Raw genomic sequence first — 10,622 nt, 5'->3', positions numbered from 1 at the left:
CTAGGTACACATGACCACGTAATGTGCGATTTGCATGGTATCTCTACTCAGGCTGAGACAGACCTATTGGACTAATGAATGTCCTATAGTGTGTTATATATACATATGTGGAATACTCTAGATATTGTTGAGTCTATCTAAGATGTATCTGCGTATTGGATTCTTGTTTGGATTGTGGTAGATCAGGACTTGCATGTGGGCTTGACCCACTCTATTATTATTTTCAGGTGCTCGTCAGTTCCAGGGTTAGAGTTTGGTCGTGCAGAACAGATACAGACTTCTATTCTATCGACTATGTAGGACTGCTTACTTATTAGCTTTGGATCTTATTTCAGTTATTTCATTTTACAGTTGGGATTTTTATTAAGGGTCCACTAGATGGATTCCTGAGTTGTTAATTAATTGGAGGTTTTGGAGTTTAGATATTTATAGCATTATTTTGAGGATTTTCAATTAGAATTCTTTTCAGCCATTTTTATTTACTTCTTATTATTTCATCTTGTATTCTGTGTTCGCATTAAATATTAATTGTTTGATATTCCCTCGGATCTATGCTCGGACTTGATCACCCATGGCTCTAGAATCGAGGGGTATCACAGTTGGTATCAGAGTCTGACTCAGTGCAAAATCTCCTTTTGAATTTGGGGTGAGGTATACTTGGCATTTTTTGGAACATTTTCAAGAACAATTTTAGCGACATCATCATTATATGACACAAAAGTCTTTACCATTTCAATGAAATTGCCTCGATTACTTGATTGAAGGGATTCATCATGCCCTCTAAAAGCACAAGCTTGATAAGTAACCCATTACACAGCATCAATTGTGACCTTCAATCTCAATCGATTATTTGAAACTTGTTCGGATGTTTGTCTAACCATCACTATATCAATATGACAAGGTTGATTCATTAAGTCCTTACATGCTCTCTCAGCAATGTTATGAGCAGAACATGGACTTCCTCCCACATGATTTAAGAAAGCGCACCCATTGCCATCATTAAATTTTTTCCAATTTCAAAATCCTTAATTAGTAAATACGTTGATTCTGGGACGCCCTGCTGGTTTCACTCCAAAAAGAAAGCAAGGTAAGCAATATGCTTTCTAATCAGATAGGAAATAATTTAAACCAAGATGATTAAAATCGATGACGATGCTTTTCCGATCCAGAAAGCGGATATACTGAAAACACAATTTGGTATGCTTTCGCTTTGATATAAGCTCATCGAACTTCATCATGGTTGTCAACAGTATAATCCCATATTTGACGACGTAATCCTGGATCATGTTTTAAAAAGGTAGGATCAACTTTTGTATGTTTAACTTTTGGAGATTTTGGAGAATGTTGGTTATCATGAACCAAAACATCAATATTAAAGGCGGAAGCCGCGAAAGGCACATCATTTTTTTGAAAAAAAATGTCAATAGTTCTTTTTGGCTTCACCATTGTATAATACTGTACCTAAAGAGGGTAATTCAAATATAAATTTTTAATACCTAGGGTTTTACATTGTAATTTAAACCATCGATCCTAAATTCCTGATAAGCATAATTGAGTAAAAATAATATTGCACCCTCATTGTATATATAGTCAGATGCTCAGGAATATGTTACCCTATTAATCTGCTTTAATGGCAGAAAAAAAAAAACATTATAATAAGATGATTGATTCTTATATTATCTTATATGAAGATAATCTTCAATTTTTATTTATTTATTTATTTTATTTATTATTATGCTAAACTCCTAAAGGTCAAAGTAACAAAATCTAAGATTAATTTTCAATGTAATCAAGTAGATGCAGCACAGTCAATCAAAGAAAAGATGATTCTTATATTATCTTATAAGACTTATATGAAGATATTCTTAAATTATTTATTTATTTATTATTATGCTAAACTCGTCAAAGTTACAAAATCTAAGATTAATTTTCAATGTAATCAAGTAGATGCAACACAGTCAATTAAAGAAAAGAGAGAAACCAAATTTATCGAAATGAACAATTGTTCCATGTGAACAGATCAAGAACATGATTACCAAACTTTACCAAATTTTTTTTTTTTTTTTTTTTTTTTTTTTTTTTTTTTTTAAAAAAAAAGAGGGCAAAAGATAGGTGAGAGTCCAGACCTTGAGTTGAGCTTTGGCAGCCTCGATCCTTCTAGATCTCTGAGCAGACTGAGCAGCTTCAGCCTTTAGTGGTCGCCTGGCCTTCTATTTCCTCTCCCGAGTCTCCCTCTGTTTTTTTCTCCAACTTCGCTCTAGACTCTCGCAACTCTCGCTCTTCTCAGCTCAAAAAAGAGGGCAAACTGATGGGTGCCCTAATGTTGGGGGGCCAGTTTACTAATTTATTATTATTATTATTATTATTATTATTATTATTATTATTATTTTTGTATATACTAATAATTTTTATTTTTTGGGGGGCCAGGCCCTTGTTAGCCCACCCCTCCCGCTTCGCCCCTAGTCTCATCGTTGTAGAATTAAACCTCAACTTTTCACCGTCAACCAAACTCCAGCGGCAAGCTCTCATCCTTACCGAACGACAAACACCAACAAATCCAGACCTTTCTCATTAGTTGCCATCACTGATGACATATTAACGGCGTCCCAAGCTTGCCATCCTTCACAGTCACCAACAGCCACCAACAACAGGGCTTGTGATGTGGCTTTGTTTGATGACACGCTGAGTTAACTCAACAGATCAGCGCTGAACTTTGGCTACGGGGTTGAATTGAATGGCTAGAATAAACTTAGTGGTGGTAGTGATGAGGATGGTGGTGGTGGCGGAGCATAAGAGAGAAGGGTAGAATAGGAAAATAAAAGGGTAAAACGGGGTTTTTGAATATATTTTATGTCAATTTTGACCAAAAAGTGGTCTGAGGGGCTTATTTGCACATTTTTTGAATTTTATGGACTGAAATGCACATTTTCAAAAAGTATGGACTATTTATGCACAAACCCTATATATCAGGGTTATTTTTGCACTTAACCCAGAAATTTATATTAAAAAGGATATTAATGTCTTTTTATGCGAATAGGGAGGTAATTGCACCAAATTGATAGTATATGGGGATTTTATACCACACAGTGACTGTTTTGCTTTATATTGATAGTAGAGGGGTTTTTTTTGCACTTAATCTTTTTATATTTCATTTGGAAATAAAGAAGGTGGGAGAGATAACCAACCCTTCTGAATGGTAATTCGAGTGTGGAATGGGGGATGCATGTGTCTCGTGGTGAATTATGAAGTATTTTAAGATGCCCGACGCCACCATAGTCGGGAAAAAGAAAAAAATTAGCTCAAGCAGGTGATATTGATTATTGGTTTTGCCTTTATTTTCAAAATAACTGAAAATTATAAAACAACAATGTTTGGTTGGTAGGAAGGAAGGAAAGGGGTAAAGGGAAGATATGAATGAAGAAACAATATTTTTTTGTTTGATAGAAAAGAGATAAGAGAAGGAAAATAGGATCAATAAGTCATATTTCATCCTTCACAATTTTTTATTTTTAGATAATTGAAAATTATAAAACAGTAATGCTTGGTTAGGTAGGAAGGAAGGAATGAAGGAAAATGGGGTGAAGGGAGGATAGGAATGAATGAATAATATTTTTTAGTTTGATAGAAAAGGGATAACAGAAAAAAAAAAAAAAAAAATAGGATCAATCAGTCATTATTCATCCTTCACAAATTTTCTTAATATAAGATTTGATGAGAATTTATTGTTTTCCCTTCCTTTATTTTTTTTCCTTAATTATTTGAACATTTTTTTCATTGAAAATAGGTTCACACTATACTCTTTTGTTTAATTTTATTCCATAATAAAAGGGCTTAGCCGAATTGGTATATATACTCTCTTCCGACAGAAATATGAGTGGAAACCTAAAATAGAAAAATACCATCCTTTCTTTCACCTCGAAATTATCCAAACGTAGTAGTACACAGATGACATGTCATTCACCTTTGCCAGCATTTCCCAATTTCATCATGTTGATTCCACTGCTTCCCAATGGTATTGCTTTTTCCAAAATTAGAATATTTTGTGAATAAAATATATCAAAATATAGTCAAACATTTATTAATGTTTGGTTTTCTAAAATCAATTATCAATAATTTAAATAATAAAAAATATTTTTGAAAAATAATAAATGATTGTTCTCTTAAAACACTTTTAACTTTTTGCACTGTCTTCTTATTTTAAATTTTCTCGAAATAAAAAATTAATCTCACAAAACTGAAACAAAAATATCAAGCGTATTTGGTTAAGTTTTACAAGAACAATTTTTTATTTTCGGATAATTGAAAATTAGAAAATGTGTAATGCTTTATTCGGTGGAGGAAAGATAGAAAAGAATGAACAAACTTCTTTCATTTGGTTGAAAAAAGAGAATGAGAGAAGGAAAATATGATGTAAGAGTCATCTTTCATTCTTCATAAATTTTCATTCCACCAAATATAGGCTAAAGAGGAGGGGGATGACGTGTGGCCTTTCATAAATATTTTAAATTACAATACTATTTTACATAAATTACAAAAATATATACAGTGATAGAAATAATGGTAAAAATAATTAAAAACTTTCTCATTGTAAGTTGTCAGTTCCATCTGATTAAACAAAAAAAGAAAATGATACAATATCTTTTCTAGGATATTTAATTTATCGTTTCTTCTCTCCCTTTCATCTAATTTTTTTCTTTCAGCATAAAAAATTTGTTTGATTGTAATTTTTTGAAAATTTTTTGAAAACTCAATTAAAAGAAAGGTTAACCGGACCTAATATTTTTTTCCAAACAAAAAGAAAAGTAAAGAAGGGAATAACAATTAGAGAGGAAAGGAAAAGGGTAAAGTGGTAAGTGAAGAATGCTGGCGTTTGGGAACGGGGTTAACGGAGGAGGATGAAAGAGCATCAGATCAGATGGGCCTCTTTGGACCATCGCCCTTTATAAGCACCTCAACCCATTTTGTTTCTTCAGACATAGCTCTTCATTTCCCCTCCCCCCTCTCTCTCTCTCTCTCCTATTTCTCTCTCTACAATTTTGATTCCTCTCTCCCAGCAGAAGAATGGCCGATCAGCTCACTGACGATCAGATCTCCGAATTCAAGGAGGCTTTCAGCCTATTCGACAAGGATGGAGATGGTCAGATCCTCTCGATCCCACCGTCTTTTCAATTATTACTCTCTCTATATATACACTCATACACACACGGTTTCTGGTTTGATCTCCTAATTTTTCAGATCTGTCTGTTGATTGGTGTGGTTTTGCTTCGTTTAATACCATATGGGTTGACTTTGCGGTCCTCTATGCTTTAATTATTCACATCATGAAATTTGATCCATTTGGGTATTTTTTTTGTTCGAATGGAATTGTTACTTGTTGATTTTTTCTGCGAAGGACTCCCGATCAACCCAGAAATATGTTTGTGTATATAATAATATGATTTTATGTGTAAGATTTGCATTAATTATGGGTTAATGAATGAAGATCATATTCGATAAATACGATGAGTATGGGAATGTTGAATCAGTTACGTTGGTGTATTTGTGTTTCTGATTTTTCACTGGTGCGATTTGATTTGATTGCAACAATCTATATGAATATCTTGATTATCTTTGACTAATTATTTGTGGTTGCTTTTATTCTCTTATTATCTACCTATGGTGTATGCGATTCATTTTTCGGAAATGATATGTACTATCTATGGAGGATGGGACCCACAAAAAACCAGTGTGTGCATACAATCTTCTTCACAAAGTTAAAGTTTTAGATTTTCAAGCATTGTTTTGTGGTGGATCTATCATTAATATATATATATATATATAAACAATATAAAGCTGTGATGTCTTTTTTCTTGATGAAGCTATGATTTTATTTATTGTCTTTCCTACAATTTATTTTGTTTTATTTTTTTGCATTATTTGTTTGGGTTGGAGAATTGACACACTATATGTTAAGTATTTATTCAATGACATGTAGAAGAATTCTCGAGTCTGTGTTTACTTTGTCAAAGGACGTGGAAATGTGCTTGGGAATAAGATTTGACTTAAACATACTCCCCTGTATGAATGTCCTTTTCCATTATTGTTGTTAATAGCAATTTTAAAATAACGATGATGTTTGGTAGTTTTTAAAAACTTTGGGAGCTGGATTAATAAGTTTGCATTCTCCATTTTGTTCTATGTTGTGATTTGTTTCTTCTTTTTTTTTTTTTTTTTTTTTTTGCTTGCAAGCCTAAACTAAGTATGTTTTTAAAGAAATTTCTGACACAATCCATGCATATGGTTGCAGGTTGTATCACTACCAAGGAGCTTGGGACTGTGATGCGGTCATTGGGACAAAACCCAACTGAAGCCGAGCTTCAGGACATGATCAATGAGGTTGATGCTGATGGGAATGGAACTATTGACTTCCCCGAGTTTCTCAACCTGATGGCTCGGAAGATGAAAGACACTGATTCCGAGGAGGAGCTCAAGGAAGCTTTCAGAGTCTTCGACAAGGACCAGAATGGCTTCATTTCTGCAGCTGAACTCCGCCATGTTATGACAAACCTCGGTGAGAAGCTGACTGATGAGGAAGTTGATGAGATGATTCGCGAGGCTGATGTTGACGGAGATGGGCAGATCAATTATGAGGAGTTCGTCAAGGTCATGATGGCCAAGTGAGAACCGATCAACTCAAATCTATAGTTTGAAAAAACAAAAACTAAAAAAAAAACTATAACAGAAGGTGAACCAGGGCAGATAAGTTTGATGAGATCTTATGACTCATTAGGATTGTGTTCATTCGGTATTGTTTAGCTTATGTTGGATGTTGTCTAATTTCTCGTTTGCATGATTTCTTAGTGTTGCACTTCATCATCTTGCTTGTTTGGTCAGAGTCCCTTGTTTAGGAGTTTGGGTTGTTAGTATGTTTTCATCCCGATTTGGTGTTATGAACCAAAACTATTGGGATAATTGGTGGTGTTTCTGCTTTGTGGATGATTGATTTTGATGATATTCTAAATCCTTTGTATGTTTTTCTCTCTACAAGAGGTCTGGTTTTCTGTTTTTGTTTTTGTGAACGCTGTATCTGGTTTTTATTTTTTGTTTTTATTTTTTTATTTTTATTTATTTAGTATTTTGAAAGATTGCATCATCCTGATAAAGACTTTGGAGAGTTAAAGACAGAAATATGCATGCATACCTGACTTTTTATGTATATGTTGTTGCTTCCGGTCATCAAGTTTAGTTCTTAAATAAAAGTACTATACTTTTAGTGCTCAATTTATGGTTGTCCTTTTTTCCCCCTCTTGGACTGTACTTGCATTCTTTTTATCATAGTTTCTTTTTAAAAAATTGATTAATACTAAATTATTCTTTACTCAACTTTAATGTGCAAAAAATTATTTTTTATTTTCCCCGTTTCCAAAACCAAGTTGTACAGCTAGATTTTAATCTCTCTTCCTTCTAACCATTTTCTTTGCCTAAATGCTCTATGTTGGGATAAAGTTATCAAGCATCTTTCGTTAACATAATTTTCGAAATTTTTTTTTTTTTTTTTTTTTTTAAAAAAAGAGAATTATTTGGAAAAATATAATAAATCTCTTTTAAAGTTATTATTCAATCATATATATATATGTATATGTATATGTATATGTATATGTATACACACACGCTCTTATGGTAATAGATGAATGAGAGCAATGTTTCGACAAGGACGGTGAGAGGGAGAGAGATGGAGTTGTACTCCTTATCTGGTAGTGATAAGAGTAGTGATAAGGGTGTAAGACTACCACTAAGAGAGCGGGTATCGAAACTTTTGTGCAAGTATTTAATGATATACTGTAAAGTACTTCTATTAGATGGTGGGGCTCACAAGCACAAGATGGAAGAGGTTATTTCTTAGCAACGGCCGATTCAGTAATGCGCCGCATAAGTAATTATGTTAGAATAATTTTAATTAAAATATTATTTTGTGTAAAATATATATTATAACACATAATGAGTAATTTTATTTATTTATTTATTTTATTTATTTTTTTTAGCAATTTGTTAAATTATTATGTATTTTATATAATTTTTTTACACAGTTACATCAACATATTTCTTTTTTCTTCTCTCTTTTTTATTCTATCAAAGAATTAATCATATATTAAGTAAGTTTGTAAAAATTGTTTAGGTCCTGGCATGAATTTATAAAACAACCATTGAATAGATTTACAAAACGCTGGAGATGCTCTTAGAAATCGTAAGTTTTATTTAAATTTTTTGTTTGTGCCAGATCGTCCAATGTCTTCTCTCACATATCCCTTCTCTCTGTCATATGCTAGACTTACGATCATTTTGGTTGGAGGGTGCTGTCATATACTAGACTTGGGATCATTTTGGTTGGAGGGTGATGGAAGGAAAAGAAATGAAAGGTAATAAAAGGAAATGAAAGAAAAAGGAAAGAAAGATAATAATTTTTAATGAAATTTTATTAATATCAAATTTGCCTTTATTTTTATAGAAGACAAAATTTATAAAAATGAGTATGATAACAAATTCATTAAAATAGTTTTATTTTCTTTATTTATTCAAACATGATTACTATTATTTTTTTTCTTTTCATTTTTTAATTAACAAAATACAATAAGTAGTTAATAATATAATCTCTTCTCCTTTCTCTTTTTTTTCTCTCCCAAGTAATGTTATTCATTCGGATAGTTTGGATCGGGTAAATTATCCTTTCGGATGGTTTGGATATGGTAAATTTAGAGTGATAGGAAGAGAAGAGAAGAGAAGAGAAAGGAAAGGATAGAGAGAGTTTGTTAGGTTGGTTAAATGTGAGAAAAAAGAAAGAATTGAGAGAGTTTGTTTGGTTGGTTAAATGTTAAAAAAAAGAAAGGATAGTGAGAGATAGAGAGGGATAATTATCCCTTCTTATTCCTCATTTTTTATGAGAAAATTATTACTCAGACTCAAATCACATCTATTTAAAAGGATATTATAATAATTTTATTGTTATTATCTCTTCTTTTCTTCCCTCTATCATATCCAAACAAAAATATTATCATTTCATTTCTCTTCTTTCTCCTTCGTGCATGGGGGTATCAAAATGTGTTCCTTGAAGGAGATTGTCTTCCGGTTATTAATCTGCAGGCCTCGGTTGAAGCGTGGATGGTGGTCTTTCACGATATCTCTTCCCTTCTTAGGATTTGTCCCGGTTCTTCTCTAGTTTGGGTGCCTCGGGAAGGCAATGTAATAGCTCACTTGTTGACCAAGAAGGCTTTAGCAACCGAATGTTCTGATTTGGAGTAGAATGTCTGGCCAAGTGGCTTGTAGACGCTATTCTCTCTTACTATAATTCTCTTGCTTTTTAACGTTTTGGTTTTGTTTGTTTGTTTAAAAAAAAAAAAAAAAAAAATTCTATTCTCTCATCACTAATATTATTCTATATTTTTTCTTCAGTGTTTCCAAGCAAAGCCTCAGCAAACTTCATTCAAAATGTGAGCTGAGATTTCGTTCTTCTTTTCCTCGACTTCTGTCATGACACTTTTTATCAAAGTAAGTGTAGTTTAGTGAGACAAAAATAAGTTAGTTTGGGGATTCTATTTTAATAAACTAAAGAGGTCGGTTTGACTTTACTATGACTATGACGATGGATGGCCCACACATCCAAACTTAGAATAGCAAATCTTGTCCTTTAGTCCAAATTCTATCTACCAACATATCTCATCACTTCTTTAACTAAAAAAAGAAAAAAAACATATCTCATCACTTTATTCAAATTCCATTTGTGAGCTTAAAAAGTGCATGTATAATATAAAATTGTATATGATTGGGTAATAGTGCAATAACTAAATACTACATATAACACCCTATTTTGTATGAGTTATTAGGAATTAAAATTCTCTACACCCTTCTTTTTTTTTTTTTTTTGGCACAATGCAGTTTAACTATATTTGTTTTGAAATTTCACCACTTTAAATAGTGGGTATTGCAGGAAAAATTGTACCTCAGATAATTAAAGTACAAATTTTTTATAATCATTTGCATATGTCTAGTTATTATTTGTATAAAAAAAGGGAGAGGTTTTGGATGCATGACATTGTAAAGATATCTATGGGTATATCAGTCATTTTAAAGTTCAGTTAATCATCAATGGTTGTCCGTTACCCCCTTGTTCAGTTGAGTGGGTTTTGTGCTTCCAAAAAAGAGTTTATTGCCAATCACTATTTTATGCAATTCACCTATTTTATTAAAAAATAATAATTATAATAACTCAAAAATAAATTAATTTTTTTTGCTTCAATCCAATTTTAAATAGGTAGACAATTTTGGCACTCACATTTTTAACAATTGCTCTCTATTTTTTATTTTTCTTGTAAATGAAATGATAATAAATATTCATAAACTCGTTACCATAACTACAAACTTTAAAGTTCTTTACTTCCTCAAGTATTTATTCACACACACACACGAATAAACTTAAAAAAAAAAAAAAAAAAAAAAAAATTAGCACATGGATATGATAGGAATATATTGAAAATAATCATACTCCGTATAGCATATTAGTATATATAAAAATATTAAGTTTTGCTCACTTTATCTGTACAATCATTAATGAAATCTTATAACTTAAAAGTTTGTTATTTTTGTTATTT

At 31.9% G+C, this 10,622-nt stretch overlaps 1 protein-coding gene across 1 annotated transcript; it reads left to right on the top strand.

Moving 5' to 3' along the window:
- Positions 1 to 4,965: 4,965 nt before the first annotated feature.
- LOC132311574 (calmodulin-7) lies at positions 4,966 to 7,026 on the top strand. The gene is made up of 2 exons (XM_059809546.1): positions 4,966 to 5,137; positions 6,287 to 7,026. The coding sequence occupies exons 1-2, from the start codon at positions 5,062 to 5,064 to the stop codon at positions 6,658 to 6,660; spliced, it is 450 nt and encodes a 149-aa protein (XP_059665529.1). The 5' UTR covers positions 4,966 to 5,061; the 3' UTR covers positions 6,661 to 7,026.
- The last annotated feature ends 3,596 nt before the right edge of the window (positions 7,027 to 10,622 follow it).

This window comes from Cornus florida, unplaced genomic scaffold (genome assembly GCF_030987335.1).
Source record: "Cornus florida cultivar Cherokee Brave unplaced genomic scaffold, ASM3098733v1 CherokeeBrave_3.0.0_Hap2_Chr06, whole genome shotgun sequence".
NCBI lineage: Eukaryota > Viridiplantae > Streptophyta > Magnoliopsida > Cornales > Cornaceae > Cornus > Cornus florida.
This window is presented reverse-complemented; position numbering and strand designations above follow the sequence as displayed.